Source organism: Antedon bifida, chromosome 6, assembly GCF_963402885.1.
Source record: "Antedon bifida chromosome 6, ecAntBifi1.1, whole genome shotgun sequence".
Classification (NCBI taxonomy): domain Eukaryota; kingdom Metazoa; phylum Echinodermata; class Crinoidea; order Comatulida; family Antedonidae; genus Antedon; species Antedon bifida.
The window spans coordinates 4,327,794-4,346,800 of NC_136231.1; the positions used below are offsets into that span (position 1 = coordinate 4,327,794).

The following is a 19,007-nucleotide window of genomic DNA, read 5'->3' on the forward strand; positions in this document are numbered from 1 at the left end:
ATTTACAAACTTTATAATGATATACAGTATATATATATTTATTTTTTTCTGATTAGTCTTTCTATTTAATCTTAAATGCATATTTTGGTTTAACTTAATAGATTTGGTAGGAATAAGCAAGGTATAATAATAAACAAGAATAGATTACATAAATATTAAATCTGAAAATATGGAAAACTCATGTTTTGATTTTCGTTCATTTTCCTTGTGAAAATAAATACATTTGTCCTTTACTGACAAACCAATCACAACCCCAAGAATTATTTAAGTTGTCAAATATGACAATAAATATAAGTATAGACACAAACAACTATATCAAGGTAGCAGTACAGAAAGTATAATAGAAGAGTTTTGTGTCTGCATAAAGCTATAGAATAAACTGCATAATTTAACATACTTGATTTGTGCCTGGTTTACAGTACATACGGTAACATAAGAATGTTATACTATAACTCGGTATTAACATTTACATCACTCCATAATTTAATAGTAATGGATTAATATATTTATCAGTTATGATTTGTATAATTAATATCAAAGAACTTTATATTTTTCAAAAAGTGAAACGGACATTTGAGTCATGTTTAGGTGATAGGATAACATTGATACAAATTGAATATGTGTACAGAAAATAAGAGCACTGTTACTATTACATTTCAACAAGTTCTTCTTTGTTATAATGAACACATCCTATAAAAACATTGACAAGTTGATACAGTATTGTATGAAACCATTGGTGCAGTTCACTGCAAACTATACAAGTTATATTAATTCCATAAATACATGTGTAGTCTTAAGTAACACCATATGAAATAAATGGCAATGAGTTATTCATTTTTCAGATTCACATAGACCTACTTTCACTGAGAAAATGTCCATTATTGTATGTAGCCAGTGACTGTCAGATAAAACACTACATGCAAAAAGTGATATTCCACAGACCAGTAGAATAGTAGTCTTGAATAACACCGTATGAACTGAAAAAAATGTAATACTTTCATATAAACACCAGACCTCACTACAACACCAAGAAGTTTGATCCATCCTTGTATGATGCCTTTATAAATTACATGGAGACTATTAAAACAACTGATATTCCATGTCTTAGCTCTGTCTACACTATCAAACTAATGTGATGTGCCAAAATATGGTGATATGACATCATGGTGTCCACATGAACACATCACATTTTTTTGTCACATAAAGTTTGATAGTGTAAACAGAGCTTTAGTCATAAAGGACACCACATAAATGTATGCCAATTCCTTTGTCAGCACATAACTAGATCCAGTGATAAATGAAGCCATTGGGTTTGAAATGCTCAAATACTTTTCAATTTTTAAATACAACACCAACCTAAATCTGTGGGAATAACACTTAATTTTAAAATTACAAAAATAAATATAAAATAATTTTAGTTCCTGGACTTTCCTAAAGCATAACATTAATACCTAAAATAAAAAAACTAAAAATGTCAGTCATAATAAAAAATAAAGATCTGAACTCATGCAGAAATGAAAATACTTATTATCTACATCTATTAACTTTTTACAGCAAAAACAAATGTGATTAGTAGTTCAACTACTTAATTAGAAAATAATCAAATATAATTAAAACCAATAATATACTGTTCACTCATAATTGTCTGGAGTTGATTAAATGAATTTAAGTCATACATTGAGGTCACTAGCAAATATAAGAGGGCACTGAAATGAATTACACAGCAATATTGGTAGATTTCAAGTAGCATGAACCAATAAGCAAAGTCCTTAGTGACTGCTATGTATTGTTATTACTTCATGTTTAGTTTTTGATATAAGTACAGGGTTTATATTCATACTTAGTTGACATTTTCAATTTGCTTACGACCAGCAGTAAGCAAATGGCAAAGGATAATTATTTTGTATGGATTATTCTTGAATATAATAAATAATGAATTTTTTGCTTGCTGTATTTTTAATATTTTACCCAATGTTTTGGGAATAGAATTAGTTTGTCTTTGCTGAGAAAATCCTAGTGTCAACTTTATTTACAGAATCGATGTATATTTCATACATAATTTGCGAAATTCACAAGCTGCTTACAATTTTTCAATCGGACATTTTGATTCGTGCAATAGTTGGAACTACATCATTCAGTCTGTTGATTACTTTCCCAACAATCTTTCGATAAGTTCTTGTAAGGGCGCAAGCTCTTTGCGATCAATTAGGTTGAACTCCTGGACAAAAAAAATAAAATGCTTGAACGATGTGTTCAGATGAGCTTCCTCTTTGAGTCCTACTACCTCCTGGAAATGCTGATGGTAGATGTGTGCATACACTCGAAACAGACGCTTCAGTATTGTTTTGGCAATTGTAAGAAAATTCTTTGGAAATGGCACTCCTGTGAGATACAAAAAAATTGTTTTAGTTCAAGACACTGTTATTTGGCCAGGGCACCAACATATATACAGTGTTCTCCCAAAGCATGTTTTGCCAGCAAGATTTGTCAGTTTAAATTTCACACTAGGTGTTTTAAGATACTTATAAATGCACCAACATATGCCTTGATGTTTACGGATTCCTTCTTTTTATGAATTGTTAAGAAAATCAATATATGGCCTGATGGATAGACTAAATGCACGCGAAAATGTTTTACGCCCATATTCTTAAACCGGACTTTAGTCGTAGTTCGAAGTTCGACTTCAAAAAGTCATAGTTCGAGCTATTACTTCAAATTCGATTCATAAACGAAGTATTCGAAGTTTGCAGTTCGACTTTGAAGTCAAGCTTTTAGTCGAGTTGCAAACGTCTGGGTAACAAAGGCTATACATTGGCCAATGACAAGAGAGTATTTGAGGAGCAGACGAAATTTTGCGCATTGATATCACTTTCCATTTTCTTACAAAACTTTTTACGCATCAGGACTATGTACATGAAAAATAATTTTAATCGTTAATTATTAGAACAAGATCAGTATTAATTTAACAGTGAAGTACTTTTGATTAACAACAAACAAAATCTTCAAAAATATATTTAGGAACCATGGCAGTACGGTAACTTTCATATTTTCTAGGCCTCCAACAAAGTATGATCGCGACGAACCACGCACTTCATAGCGTGACAAGAAAGCGCTAGGCCCCCTAAACATTCCATCGCGTGGTGAATTTCCGCATCTCCCCATTGTCGCTGTGGCGTGACGTAGTTCAAGACTTGCGCGAAGAAAATAATGTAATTTGTATTCAGTAAATAAAGATGATTTTCATTATTATAACATATACCAATGTATATTTAATTAAGCTAATATAAAAATAGATATTTCATTCTTCAATATCTGGCCAATATAACAACTCAATGACTGTTACATTTTTTATAAACCTCATTTAAATACCATTTAGTCGACCATTTAGCCTGCCCCCTCGAGGACTAAAAAAATCGATCAAAATCCATCTCGATTTAGTCGAGGTTGGCCTGATTTAGTCGGCGATTTAGTTGAAGTTCGGTTTATGAATTAAAGTGACATCATTTTTAAAGTTTTAGCTCGAACTACGACTAAAGTCCGGTTTAAGAATACGGGCGTTAGTCTCAACGATTATAAGCAACGTCTTAGTTAAGTTGAAGATGCTCTCCAGTTGGAATGCCATCCTGAGATGAGTAGTAGTAATTTGTATTGGACCAGAGATTCCGAAACAAAAGATTGAATGAATATATCCATAAAATTGGCACTATCTGGTGGCAGAACTAGCCCTTAGCATTACCCCATATCACACTATAGGTGTTTTAAGATACTTATAAATGCAAAGTTAATTATTTACCAATTTTGGAGGGAAATAATGCCTCATCATCAACTTGGTCTTGTACCCAACTCATTAAAAAATCTATATATCGTGGTGCTGAGCACTTTATTGGTTTTTTAACTGTCTGACCATCTGCCCAGTGGTATTCATACCTGAAGAAAAAAACAAAAACAATTTCAGCTAAAGAGGTTTGGTTTGTTTTTATCAATTACAACATGACTCAACTAGCGACTTTACAGCTCTTATGAACTTCATCAAACCACTCTGTCTAAAAATTAGCATTATGTCCCTGCAACTACAGTTCATAAGAGGTTCCAGTTATTTTTTAGTTCTTTTGTCATGACCTTTTTTATTTTATATATATAATTATATACAAATGTATTTTTTTTTCTTTTCGTTTATGGGTCTTGCGTGACAAGAAATCTCTTCTTCCAAGATTCCTCTATTAATGGTATTTTTGTATTGTCTCATTATAAATTATCACTCTTTTTATTGTATTGCTGTTACCATTGATAGAAACTAATAAATGTTGAATTACAATATCTCTTGTAATAATTCCATGACACTATCGTTTATTAGGAGTTGCTGTGACCTACTTTACTTGTTCACTATACAACTCTTTTTATTGCTCCTCCTAGCTTAATAGCTTATTGTAAATAATTAATATCAGGTTCATAATTGTTTGCAATTTTATTGCTTCAAATGTTATTATACTAGAATAGTGTTCCTTGGTTACAATAATAATAATACTAGTGGTTAAGGTGTACACTAGTAGCTGTGATGTGCCCAAATATGGTAGTGATATGACATCATCATGTCCATATATAGGCACATCACATTTTTTGTCACATAAAGTTTGATAGTGTAGACAGAGCTTAAGACCTGGTTGTCGTTTGTCGTCAATGAAGTAACTAAGGTAACATTTTTAGAACACAACTAATGAAAATGCCTTTTATACTCTCATACTATAAAAATATGGATGGACATTGTACAGGTTATGTCATCTGAAAACTTATTGGTAAGAGTATTCAAGAAGCAGACGGGTTTACAACAAGAATATTGAAATACTTATTCCCTTACTTTGGCCCTGCGGACATGACAGGACATTTATCAGCAGTGCAGAACTCTGTTATTGTTCCATACAACATGTTTATTTGATTGAAGAAGTCCACAGCTAGTAAAATTTTTAAAAAAACATAATTAAAATATCGAATCAATCTATTCATTTTAATGTAAATGATACAAAATTATACTTACTGTATAAATAATTCATGTTCCAAGCCATATTGAAATTTTAAAGATTGAAATGATAGATAAGAGACATAGGCCTACACAGTTTCTGTATTTCAGTTCCTATGTACTTGTACAGTATGCACACTTTCCTATTTGGTTTTTTTTTCTTCAAATTCGGAAATTATGTTTTTTAACTTCCTGCCTTTTCTAACTTGTGGTGTGTGAATGGGAGCCATAATTGTTTAGAGATATTATCAAGTTTTATTTATTGTTAATTAGTGTTTTTCAAAGATCAGAACAAAAAATCCATATATTTTTGTATTGGACTCCAATAATGACACATGGATTCAAAAAAACATTAGAATTAATATTTAAATATAACTAATGACATTTTATACCTTGCAACTTTTTTTGATTTTTTATGTACAAAATTGGTTAAAATATGTAATGAATTTAGGTACAGTAAGTTATGGAACAGCATCATCATTTATTATTGTAGCAACGTACTGTTACTATGGAAACAGTAAATTGATACTGTTAATAGCAAACTATACTATTCTACAGATATAATGAATGTACTGTATTTGTATCTCCATAATTTTCAATGATTCTATAATTATTACTATTATATATTATTATGTATATTAAAAACATGACCAAAGATTTTGAACAAGTTTTAAATTTACAGAAGTTTAGAACCCCTGGAGAATATCTATTTGAATACTATGAACAATCTGAATAAACATAAACTGTAAAAGTAAACGCCTTGCTACTGTAAAAGCCAGGACTGGTACTGTAAAAGCCAGGACTTGAACCAAGCATGTTCTTATAAATTTAATTTATAGGGCCATGAACCACGGACTCCATGATTGGAAAGCTTCATAACCAACAAGCTACTCAAAAAAGAGGGATTTACATATTTCTAAAGATTTTTATCTGATACTCGGATTAAACACACACTCAAATGAAGGTCAAAATTCATTTATTATTACCAGATGGAACAAAAGCCATTGCTAGTGGTTTTAAAAGACAAATATTGTTATTGAATTCATTATGCAAGACAACAGTGGTTGGGTTTGCAGTATTAAATATATTTATATATGCTGTTAAGCAACTAGGACCTTCCAACCGTGAACTAAAGAGGGTAGTTTATGCAGCCGAAAGGGACAATATCCAATTGTGGGATAGATCAAATATAATTAACTAATTAAATAGTTACTAAACTGTTGTAACATCATGACTTTGTCAAAAAAGATTTTATACAAAAATAACTACCAAATATTTAAAATGTGATAGCTTATTTTAAATGGAGAAGAATATAAAAATTGTTTAATTCTCTTGGTATTTTCTGAAGAAAATCTGGTTTGATGATGAATTCTTCCTGGTTTGGATTTGAAAGAAAGATACCATTGTTTAATACTATACTGTCTAGTATTTTATGAGTTTATCCATACCAATGACCAATTGGATATAAAGAAATTCTTCTCATACACTAATAATAAGTCAAGTTTCTGTTTTGTAAACGAAATTTCCTTCTCAAACCTACTGTAATATACTTAAATTTACCATTTTCAATACTAGTACTATAAAATACATGAATGGCTTTATCTATTCTAAAATATGCTGCTTCTAAAATCCTTATGGGATAATTCAATATAATGTTGGGAGGAAGGAAATTTGTGATTTAGAGACAACAACTTTGAGTTCTATTGGTAATGCCATTTTAGTATTTTGGATATAAATAATGCAATTAATAATAGAAAGAAAGTTATTATGGATTATTATAGGAGTGGTCACATTTGTAGATTTAATACTATGACTCATACAGTAGATACTATCTACAATGCAAACAAAATGAAAGCAAATAAGCCAAGGAAATGTTTAAAATCTTCCCCTGAATAAACAAATTCACTAGAATAAAAACTTTAATTAATTTATCCACGATGCTTCACACAGATGGTTCCAACTTGGAATAATGAAATATTTGGAGAGACTAACTTTAGTGTGGCCAAACCATAGAGGACACTGTTTATTTTTAAAAATTACATCATCTGCCTCAGACATATTAGCCCATGCCTTACCTCAGGTCAAGGTGGGCACTGGACGAGAGAAGCCCTTGATCAATGTTAGGATCAATCAAGGTGCTTTAAACTTGCTTGAATCAAACCTGTTGGTGACAGTAATTATCGCTGTTGGTTGGGATTGAATAAAATAAAATATTTTTAAAAATAGAGAGATGATGCTATTTTATCCATTTATGACTTTTAGTGGGAGAAATTATTGGGAAACTCATGTATGATTAATTACAGTATCAGGAGGCTTGGGAGGTTTGTTGTAATCCTAGTACTGTAAAAGAAGCCCATCTAAAAAAAAGCCCCCTCTGTGTTTTGAAAAAGTAATCTCAAAAAGAAGCCCATCTCCAAAAAAAAAAGCCCACCCAAGAGTCATAAAAAAAAGAACCCATGGGCTTCTTTTCAAGGTTTTACAGTAACTCGTTTGTAGTATACTTACTATTGACAGCAACCCATTCATTGAGCTCTTCTCCTTCAGGCAAGGCAACAGCCTGTCGCAAGTTGCCACTTCCGAGCGTCCTTTCCGCATGTTTCATCAAGTCATACTGATGTGTTCCTTCAGGAATATTCTTCTTAGGTCGGAATGTTTTTGACCTTGTACTACTGTTGTTTGAAATATTGAAGATTATTAATTAGAATGATGAGTAAACAAATGCCAAGCAAATTAATTATGACAACATCTTTTGTGTTTGACAGAAAAAATCTCATCTCACACGTGTCTTGGAAAGCCATTGAAACATATTTATCAACAGCCTCAAAGTACTAGTCGAATAATGGTGGATGGGCTCGTAATCGTATAGCTGCCACCACGCCAGTAAGGCAAAAGGCACACCACAATAAAGATGACCGGACACGTAGGACTCAAGTAGAATAAGATCTTTATTCGTCGAAACCAAATATCACAACAATAACATAACAACCAGCGGCCATGGTATGTGAGTCAACCCAGATAGGGGGCGCTAGACTGGCGTAGAGCTTCCAAAGATCCCTGGCACCAGACCTTTCCCCCTGTTTGTCTGGATGCTGTTTGCGGATATAGAACAGACGTCAACCTAGTACTGATGATTGCTGGGTTAAAAAGCTCACACATGCACAGTTCAACAGTAATTATACACAAAGTTTAACACTGACTTCTTTAACCAGCTGGTTGCAGTGATGGGGTTAGGGATCTGAGGATTTTGCGGTTTTTTTCGGCATGGACATTTTTTTCTTTATTGAGTACAAGGGTTACGGTAGGATTTTTGTTGGGGTTAGGACCTATTTTACAGTTGTGGAAGGACGTGCTCGTCGTTGCCTGTTCCCTCTATTGCAAGTCTGGATCTAGATGCCACAACAGTCGGCAGACAGAGGGTTATTGAAAACTCCATCACCCTTTTGACACCATACGTAACATTTGATTGGAAGAATTGTATGTATGAGAAAAAAACTTTAATTTTTACAAACACCAGAAAGAAATATACAGTGTAATGTTAATGAGGGTCTACTCTCTAGGCTAGTAAAGTAAATTATCAAAACTAGACTTCAATAGCTTCAAAACCACCATACCAGACAGACGAGTCATCCCGCTTAGCCTAGAGTACTAAGCCGGCCTAGGCTAGGCTAGTACTTGCTACGCTAATTAGTAGTAGTGAATAGCCTCTACCAGCTCTCTCTAGCCTAGCTAATGTAGGTCGACGTACGTAGGCGGCTAGGCTAGGCTCCCGGCTAGGCTATGAAGATGATGAACTAGCCTAAATAAACTTACAAAAGAAAGCTCATTCTTCGTCCTCCTGACGGGACTCAGCTTCACTATTTTTCTGAAAAACTAATTCTTGTATTCTTGTAAATTGTTTGTTATAAATTATATTTGTTTTTCTTCTTCCAAATCACCACGACATTTTATGATGGATAAACTCGAGCGAGATTTTTAGTTGGAAAAAAGATAAGAGGCTAGCAGAGGCACGAAAACCGTGATAAATGACGTCATAATTGGCTGACCAACCAGTTTTCAATAAACGTCACACCCCCATTCCCCAGTTAAAAATACAGCATTACATTGTTTTTCTTCCAAAAACAATTTTACTAATATTCTATATCATTGTCAACTTTTATTGTTGAAAATATCATCCATCCATCGTTTTCCATGCTCTGTGTAAAAAACTTTAAAAATACAAAAATGCAACAACACAAATAAACATGAAACTCATCTCATTATCAAGATTTTATGTGATATATTTATTTTCAATTCATGTTCATCATACGCATCATACATATTGTAAATTATTTCAGTACACTTAGCATATGTCATAACGTTTTCCAAGTTAGAGGGACATATCAAATCTTTAACACTCGGGTACATTTTTTTTCTTCATAAATAGGGCCTTTGTCAACATTTAACCTTCTCATAAAAATGAATCTAACAAAACAACCATAATATTTATATTCATGTAAACAAAATGATTTCATGAATTAGGCCTAATAAGGAAAAAAAGAAGCTGTGAACTCGGTCAGATGGGCTCAATATAATAAAATAATTTTATATTTAACTGAGTGTTCAAAATCAAAGTATACTTTTACATTTATTTCTACAAAAGTAGTATAAACTGATTTTTTTTTATTAACTTTCTCTTAGGATTTAAAAACAAAATCAATGCTAAGCTATGTACAACAAGCTCAACATACCATGCCATCAAAGATAATTCAATCCGATTGCACAGATTATGAAATATCTAACATAATATCTTTCTCAAAATCACACAAAATTCAACAGTATATTCCAATATTCTGGGAATGACATGCAACTAGAAAAATAATATAAATACAATTCTTAGAAAGTATTATCTATGACTGAAAGCATATTCTATTTTAGAAATAAATCTTTTAATTTGTGTTGTTCCCAACTTTAGATAAGAATAATCAAGTATCCTTTTAAATATTCTACCTGTAGCATAATATGCAAGATCAATTATTATTAATATTAAAAAAATAAATTGAAACCATACAACTAAGTACTGTGTGTTGATAATAAGAACATAATGGAGGTAAACAAGGCCATATACATGGCTACAGTCGCATGCTCAAATTTGAGTAAGTGTTTACCGAACAAGTGACCGACATAGTGAGCTGTAGAGTCGTGTTTGTACGCGACTAAAAATAAGACAGGCATAAATTGAAATGTGACCATGTACGCTATGATTTGGGGATAATCTGTTATGAACACAAATAATTCATTCTGCTGTAGAAATACTGAATTTTCTTGCACATTTTTTTAAGGGAAATATTCCCAATTAAAGGTTATTAAAATTTAATTAAATAACGTGGGGACAATGCACTTTCAAAATGATACACACTGTAAGTGATGTTCTTATTTGAATGAAAATAAAGTAGATAAGCAGACTATAAAACATAGGGATAAACGTATTCTGGTGAATTTTGATTACAAATTAATCATTTTTCAGGTGAAAATCCATCTTTTATAAAACCAAGTGGTTATATTTTAGTAAAAATAATCACACTGTAGTATGTCTCATTTCTAATACATATTGATAAAGTACACATTAAAGAAAATGTAAGGTTTTATCAAAATACAATAATGTAAAATATATCTGAGGTATATATTATAAATGGCCATACTATTGTAAATTGGCTCTCAAATTTTATAAGGAATGATCTAGAATTACCGTACACAAATCGGGTATGAGTCCACTTTCCTTGGAACATTAAATTTGGATTGGCAGTGTGGGGTTTACACTCGAGAATGAACATGATTGTTCTATACCAACATGGATCGAGTTGAATGATATAACTCCACAATTGTGAGTGGGTTTATACATTGGGGCAGGAGTTTTCTAACATGGGGCAGGGGTTTTCTACCATGGGGCAGGGGTGTTCTACCATGGGGCAGGGGTGTTCTAACATGGGACAGGGGTTTTTACCCTGTGGTGTTCAGAATAAAGATATGATTCAAAACATTTTATGTTCGTGTCAATCAATCATTAATTTTAAATAATGAAATATACAGAAAACACTTAGATTAAGGGAAAAAAGGAAGTGTCATTTATACCCTGGTAGGTACCCAATTTAAATATAATATGATCTGCTTTTGTTTGAAAAACATTACATCTAAATCTTGTATTGGATTTAGCTGTTCATTAAACTTATAAAGATATCCTGATTCACAATTCAAATACGAAATATTTGTAAAAATATTTCTACAATTTATCTACATGTTAAAGAAATATATTAAACTGCCTACAATATTTGTTTGTTTGCTGTCAAGATTAAGAGAGATGGTGGTTTGTGTTGACAATATTATAGCAATTGGGAAAAGACCCTGCCAGCTTCTTTCATTATTGTATTTCTATTACCACTGACATATATATGGGGTAAAAGCTGACAGCAAACAAACGAATTGTTTAGGCCTAATGTGAGAAATCCTAAGCACCATTGTGAACACTGCATGTTTTATTCATATGCAGTTAATTATAAACTTAAAATAGTAAATTACAAATAGGAAAATATAAGCATGGAAAATGTAATTTGTCTTGATTAACTTTATATTTCAACATACATGAATTCTCTAAGTTCTGCCTGTAAATAGGCAGAACCTACAAACTGCATGTTGAGATATAAGGTTGGAGTCACAAATCAAAAAGCATCCTAATTCAGTTCATCAAATCCTTCTAAAGCTCTGTTTACACTAACTAAATTAGTTTGACAAAAAAAAGAGTGATGTGCCCAAATATGGTAGTGATATGATATCGTGTCCATATATGAGCACATTACTTTTTTTTGTCACACAAGGTTTGATAAGTGTAGACAAAGCTTTATGAATATGTTTGAAAATGTTAATTATCTTAATACTGTACACTGTTCTCCTATGTATTTTATGTAGATGAAAATAAGTTATTTGTAAAATATACATTCTCGCAATTTTCTTAATGAAAATTAGCACTGTTAAATAGCTGATTAGAGGTATTTTATGATTGTACATCAACATCATAAATAGAGTAACATGAAAATCTATAATTATTATAAATTTGGGTTAAATCAGTTATAAAATCATTTATTAAGCAATATTAAAGAAAATATCAGTAGGTTCTATAAGAACGAATATAAAATTTATATAATTGTTTTGAGCAAAAATTGGGTTTTCACCTTTATTTGTCTCAAGAATATAGCAGAGCAGAGCCCTGTCTCCGGTACTTAAGCATACCTTTATTTTTAAGAAAGTGTTTATTTTATTTGGTATTTGAAAAAAGCTGCTCATGTTTTGTCCTATTAACAATACAAAATTAGTGACATTATTGAAATATAATCTATATCATTTAACTGTAAAACAGGGCTGTAAGTAAAATGATGGTGGTCCTACGTTTTACCATGGAAGAAGTAGTGATCCTGAATTTCAAATGAACTACTGTACTATAGACCACCAAAGTGTCTAGAAGATGATTGGTGGATAACAAAATATTTAAATTGACCAAAAAAAAAGGAAATGAAAAATAATTAGAAATTAAGATGAACCTAAAGAAATATTGCAGTTCTATAGTAAGGTATGAAAGCTTACAAGAACAATAATTATAATCAGTAAATTACAAGGCTTTAATATTTATTTTAAATGGAATTTAGCAAAATTGCTATTTAAGCTGACTGAATGTGGATTAATGCCATGTTTGTTTGTCTTAATTCCACAATACAAAGCATTCTATTGAGGAAAATTGCAGAAAATTTGTATAAAATTGTCAAATTGATCACACACATATTTTGTTAATAGAATAACGGTCAATTATGTAATAAGACTGTACTCATGAATGTAAACTGTATTCATTCAATTATTTGACAAAAAAACAAAACAATACTGTTGACTTGAACTTGGTAATTTAAAAGCAATTGTTTTTAGGATTATTTTTTTTTTTGTATCATTTTAACTACTGAAGAAAGAAATGTTAAATCTAGCTTGTAGCGTCTAATTAGGCAATTATTGAATAGACAGCAGTTTATATGATTGAGTATATATATTTGATGATGTTAGACCTTGATTCACTGAGACATTACTGTAGGCTTCTCTCCCCAGACTACTTTTATTGCACTGAGCACTGATTTTGCTGCTGCTTCCAAGTCTAGTTTTTTTTTAGTCTGCAAAATGATGCTAAGTTGCATGGGAGTTGCAAATGAAGTCAAATTTCAAATATCCATCTCGAACTGAGCTTCTTCAGCAACTAATAAGAATAATATTAAATATAAATCATTATAAATAAACAGTATTGTAGTTTCACAACTAGATTTCCTTGCAACCCCAGAGTTATAGTCTGGTGGTGTCAAAAGCTAGCTTTTGGAGGGTACATGTAGATGGCAGCAAACAGTATGGTATACAAAATATTAATCTATGCATGCATATAAGCCTAATATACCCCTAATCTGGGACTTTGTTATCGGGAGCATATACGGTACTGTATATTCACAAAACAAAAGCTTGCTACTGTCAAGGTTTAAACATTAAGGATATGTTCAGATCCATGCATTATGCTTTCCTATCGCAAGCAATGTCATATTATAATTAGCGTCGTAACAGCAAAATGTTCAGATTTGCTTAACTAACGCTTTCATATGCAGGAGTAAATTTGATTGGTTAGAGGTCAAAATCGTATGCGTTGTTCACTAATCTTGTACTTTGAGCTTGCGTAAAGAACGAAAGATCAGTGTCATAAAAGGTGGCTTCCACTCTTTTCCTGGTTCAGACGGCGGGTACGATACGAAAGCATAACTCTGTAGGTCTGAACAGGCCCTGAGTTAAGTTAAAGTAGGAACTTGTTAAGACGATTACTGCTGCTTATAGGGCAGAGACGATCTAAGGCCACAATGTTTAATTTAACCTCCAATGAATCCTAATTGGACACTTACTAATGACATCATCAGTTGATGATTTTGGTTTAGGTTTTTCTTTAAACCCATCATCAGTATTACCAGTAGTTGTAACCCCTTCAATGTACGGTAGATTCTTTGGTGGCGTTTGAGCTAATGGTGAATTGCGCATTTGCATCAGGAAGTTTCTTTCGTAAATAATGCGTGTTCCTGGAAACAATTATTGAAAAAGGATGTTGATTAAAATTTTAAAATGCAATTGTTGTTATTGATTATGTTTATATCTTTTCTGCTATTGAAGGAAATAAATGTTTATTTTGATTTGATTTGATTTTGATTTGAAAAGCACTTCACTACTGATATTTAGAGGCATACTTTCAATTCATGTATGTATCCCTGTGAATAAAGAATACAAATACATATTGAATGGTACATGCATGACTTACTCTACCAACCCATGTGGCTTTCTTTGTGTAATCAATGATTATGTAACAATCAGTAATTACAAATGCCGCAAAAACGGAAACAAATCCTAGTCAGATAAGTTAAAAGGACAAAAATTGAAAAATGCACAACCACCTTTAAATGGTTATTCACATGGCAGGACATTATATATTTAACACTCAAAAACTGTTTATAAATAAACTAAATTATTTTTCAGCCTATTGTGTGTGAATGTACACATTGTACAGAACAGTATGATAAGCTAACAGTAAGTATAACACGCTTCTCGTTCAAAGTAGGTTCGTTAAAACAAATAACATTGAATGTTTTATATTTTTAAAATTAAATGGTACAAATAAATTCATTCAGTCTTTCTTCACCTCATGAAATTATTTGTACCATTTCAACCATAAACATTTATTATTCAACATGCACAAAGGCAGCTGTGAAAATAACCATACCATGCAAAATGCAAAAAAATATGGACAAATTAATTGCCTTTTGTTTCATATATTCTAAATGTATTTCAGCATCATTCGCTTTATACTTCTAAACTAACTTTATCTATTCATGTGTTCTTATATCATCTATTTTACTTGATTACATTATTAACGATTTAATTAAGTAATTTAATTTCATGAATTCTGCCAAGTAAAAAGAATTATTCAGTTTTTTAGGCCTAGTTTAACAAAAAATCAATTGGTTGCATTAACTGTATTTATATACTTGGTCTATCAGATTGCATCATACCATTTTTTACAATCATTAGGAGAATCTAGGCCTAATGTAAATAGTTTTAGAGCAACAACAAATCAACGTCACGCCACCAAAATGTCACGTGGGTTTGTTTACAACGAGCTAGTTGCTCATGCCGAACTTTAAAACGGAAAATTTTGAAACGAGAGTTCATACTAAATGAAGAATTGCATTACTTTAAATTAGGCAAAAGTTATAGGCAGAAAAATATATGAAAAACATAATTCGTTATTATCAAATAGAAATATTTTATTTTTTAAATATTTTAAGTAAATGTAAACAAATCTTGTTTGAAGCTAGGCCTTACCTCCTGGTGTTGTTCCAAACATCGTCCCTCCAGGCGTGGTGCCATAATCGCTCGGTAACTGAGATGGGTCAGATACTCGCACTGTTCGTGTTGGGATATTTCTTGTTCCAGAAATACTGTTTGTGCCCGACATTGCGAAGAAAGTATTAATGCTTATTTGTAAAGTAATTTAGGAGAATGGTTTACATTAATATGGGCTTACGAGCGAGTTTAGTTGGACCTAATTCAAAATGCTTCAGACCGCGTTGTCACGAGATGGTGGAAGAAAATAAAAACAAGAACGTTGGACCGCGACCTCTCGCTCGGCTTTCCGATACTTGCCGATCAAAATACGATTATTTGATTTCGTGACCTTTAATAACGTTGTAGAATAAACTATATTATACGATCATATTTAACCAATTTGCTTAGCTAGTCTATGCAAAATTACACATATACTTGAAAATATTATTTTAAATACACTATAGAAATGAAAAATCAAAATTTAGTTAATTTAAATTTGTTTATAATGCCCGATAATGATACTCCATTTGTAGCAGACTACACCTTTTACACATGCTTTTGTGTTCCTGGTTCGTTTCATGTTATTGTTCTATATTTATTTTCAGTTAAATCTACATTTTAGTAACTTCGCCCGTTTGTGTTTTAAAGCATTTGTGGAATAAGCTGTAAATATCTTCTTTCTGTCATCTCTAGGCCTACTAACTACTGTCTTGTACTATTCTAAGAAAGTATATGTTATGCCAGTCTATACTAGCTAGTGTACATTAAATAGTAGGCCTAGCTAGCTAGTAAAACTAAAGTATGGAGGCTAAGGCCTAGTAAGTACTACTTTCTCTACTCTACTAGTAGTACTAGTAGCCTAGGAAGATACTACCGTAGCCTACTAATAGTAGGTAGCCCTAGATTCAGAATCCACAACCAAATAAATAATTACTTTGCATGCATCATCAGACATTTGCCATTTTTTTGGTTCGTTGATTCAGCTAACAGCTACGCCCATTGTGAACTAGTAGTTACTAAAACCTGGCATTGAATGTTTACAGGTTGTCTTATCTAAAAAACTTTTTTTTTTGCATCAGAAACTTGTGAGTAAATGACTAAATAGTTTGGAATTGGAAATGGCTTCAGAGGTGGCTGCTGTCGTAAATCGATGTGAAAGCGGAAAAGAAAGCCAGTCATTGGGTAAATTATTGGTCACTTGTAAAAGCAGAACATGCTATATATTTATTTGTTTATTATTCTTGTATTATTTGTCTTCCATTATTGAATAAATGTTATTATTGAATTATCTATTCTGAGACATTTTGAAAAGCTAGTCTGTGTAGTCTCTAAATATCTGACCAAGTAAAAGTACATTTATACTGTAAGTATAAATAACAAAAATTGATGGTTTCAAAATTAACCTCACCCAGGTGACCATTACGTACAGTTTAAAAGAATATTTTTGCCATTATTAAGCATTTAAGTTGGTAATATACCATAATAATTTTATTTTTTTCAGATTTATCAGAGTGTGGCCTGATGAGTGTACCAGATGCCATTTTCCATCTGATGCGGGAAACAACTGTTTTAAAATGTGACTTATCAAGGAATCAACTTAAAAAGCTTCCTTCCAAAGTAGCTATTAAATTCAAAGATATTGTAGGCAAGTCTTCATTCTGAAGAAGGAATACTAATAGACATTTTTGGCTTTAGAACAGTTGACTATTATTACAGCTATTCATCATATCCCAACAAATAAAAATATTTGACTTAAAAGCGTAGCCAAACCATAGAGGGTGCTATCATTTTATAAATGCATTTAAAATAGAGGGCCCTATTCAAACATTTTTTTTTATAGTTTTATGCATTGTTGTATATGGTTGTGTTTTGTATATAAAAATTGCATCTTTAAAGGGAGACAAGATATTGAAATATATAGAAACACCTGATTATAGGGCGACCTCGGAGGTCAGACGATGTCACTACTGGAAAATTAGTCTCCTTGATGCTTTTTCGTATGGGTTAATATAATGATCGAGTGTTATTTTTAACTGCTAGTGGGCACTATTTATTCCGTAGGCTGAGGAATACCAAGTTAACACCACAATCATTAGATTTTTATAATTTATTATTTTAAGAATTCAACGCTTCAAATAACCAGCTGAGTACACTTGCAGATGATTTTGGACAGCTTAAATCGTTAACACATCTTAACTTGTCAACAAATAATATTGAAATGGTACCAGAAGCAATATACAACATGTCTTCACTTATTCATCTAGACTTGTGTAATAACAACATTTGTGGTGAGTCAACTTGAGTGTAACCTTTGACCAATCACAACATGATTGGCCATCAAACTCTCCCATGTGATTGGTCAACTCACTTGCATTGCATCCAAGTGGAGAGCAAGCTTTACCTATTTTTAAAGGTTTTATCAATTTTAAACTAACCTGTGACATTGATTTTTTTTTTTTTTGTAGAATTCAGCGCTTCAAAATTGTTGGAGATGAAATCACTGAAAATTGTAAATTTAGAAAATAACCCATTGACATCCGATTGTTTTTATCTACTCTCTAATCTGAATAATGTTGAGGTGAAATTAAGTGCACGTTAGGCTGGGGTCAATGAAACCTGAACTTGACCATGAAGCTTCTTGACTTAAAGAAACTGGGTTGAACTAGTTTGGATGCGACATACTTATCATGGCTAAAGCAATTCTGTTATCGGTTGCCACGAACAAGTGAAGATTTTATCAATTTGTCAAAGTTGTATTACAGTGCAAGTTTGAAAATGTTTGTATAGATTGTAAGATAGCATAGAGACTTGACCGTGAAACTTTTCATATAATTTTTATTTGAACTGGTTTTAACTAGTTTAGAAGTACTTGAAACAGTTACTGTAGGCCTACCATTTAAAATCAGGAGTCGATACAGAGATTAGCACTAGAGGCACTGTGCTCGCTGAGGGCCTAAAATAAAGTGCCAAATTAACCTCACATATCCTCTATTTTGCATTGTATTTTTCTAAATTTAGTGGAGGTGGGGGCAGACCAGCTGAATCACTTATGAATCTCCATACTGTGTGATTGATGTACTTGCTGTTCAAACTACGAGTAAATCTGATTGTTTATTTACCTCCGCCAAGGAGGTATATGTAGTCACGTTTTGTAGATGTAGTCGACTGGTCAGAATATTCTGTAGGTTCAAATTTTCATTGTTGGCTTGAAGTCAATATTTGTTGAGTGATGAGTAATTACAAATTTGTTTATTTCAAAAACCCTGTAAATGTATTAGTTTATTAGTTTCTGGGAAATGACTAGAAAGTCAAAAATAGTCATGCTTCATTGCACTTAGATTCTTGATTTCTTTAAAATTTACTCAATTCATGAGTAAAACAATATAGTTTATCTGTCATATTTGAACAATATGAAATTATATATTTTGAAAAGAAACATATATGGTAAAATCGGAATATTGTTTTTTAGATTTTGAAAGATACAGTATTTCAATTTTAGTAAATATAAGTAAAATCATATAAATACTATACAATTTTACAAGTATATTAAATTATTTTTCTCTATTTTAAAAAAAGG

The 19,007-nt window shown here is 31.8% G+C and overlaps 3 protein-coding genes across 5 annotated transcripts; 1 reads left to right on the forward strand and 2 right to left on the reverse strand.

Annotated features, from left to right (window-relative positions):
• Positions 1–200: 200 nt before the first annotated feature.
• LOC144844319 (MOB kinase activator 1A) lies at positions 201–8,977 on the reverse strand. Its single transcript, XM_078701167.1, has 5 exons — positions 8,825–8,977; positions 7,520–7,683; positions 4,856–4,949; positions 3,794–3,927; positions 201–2,382 (listed from the first exon to the last, which is right to left on the reverse strand). Exons 1-5 carry the CDS (start codon positions 8,836–8,838, stop codon positions 2,147–2,149), a joined length of 642 nt encoding a protein of 213 aa, XP_078557293.1. The 5' UTR covers positions 8,839–8,977; the 3' UTR covers positions 201–2,146.
• On the reverse strand, positions 201–15,703 carry LOC144844322 (eukaryotic translation initiation factor 4E-binding protein 2-like). 2 transcript variants are annotated; one of them, XR_013612420.1, is made up of 4 exons: positions 15,428–15,703; positions 13,960–14,130; positions 11,778–13,277; positions 201–1,119 (listed from the first exon to the last, which is right to left on the reverse strand). XR_013612420.1 is itself a non-coding variant. In XM_078701171.1 (3 exons), exons 1-3 carry the CDS (start codon positions 15,558–15,560, stop codon positions 13,243–13,245), a joined length of 339 nt encoding a protein of 112 aa, XP_078557297.1. In that variant the 5' UTR covers positions 15,561–15,703; the 3' UTR covers positions 9,148–13,242. The 2 variants fall into 2 exon arrangements, 1 of the variants encoding a protein (XP_078557297.1); XM_078701171.1 differs by lacking the exon at positions 201–1,119 and having other exon boundaries at positions 9,148–13,277.
• A 279-nt stretch (positions 15,704–15,982) lies between these two features.
• Positions 15,983–18,965, forward strand: LOC144845057 (leucine-rich repeat-containing protein 20-like). 2 transcript variants are annotated; one of them, XM_078702187.1, is made up of 5 exons: positions 15,983–16,095; positions 16,510–16,612; positions 16,932–17,075; positions 17,551–17,718; positions 17,896–18,965. In XM_078702187.1, exons 2-5 carry the CDS (start codon positions 16,549–16,551, stop codon positions 18,027–18,029), a joined length of 510 nt encoding a protein of 169 aa, XP_078558313.1. In that variant the 5' UTR covers positions 15,983–16,095; positions 16,510–16,548; the 3' UTR covers positions 18,030–18,965. The 2 variants fall into 2 exon arrangements, with proteins under 2 accessions (XP_078558313.1, XP_078558312.1); XM_078702186.1 differs by lacking the exon at positions 15,983–16,095 and having other exon boundaries at positions 16,494–16,612.
• The last annotated feature ends 42 nt before the right edge of the window (positions 18,966–19,007 follow it).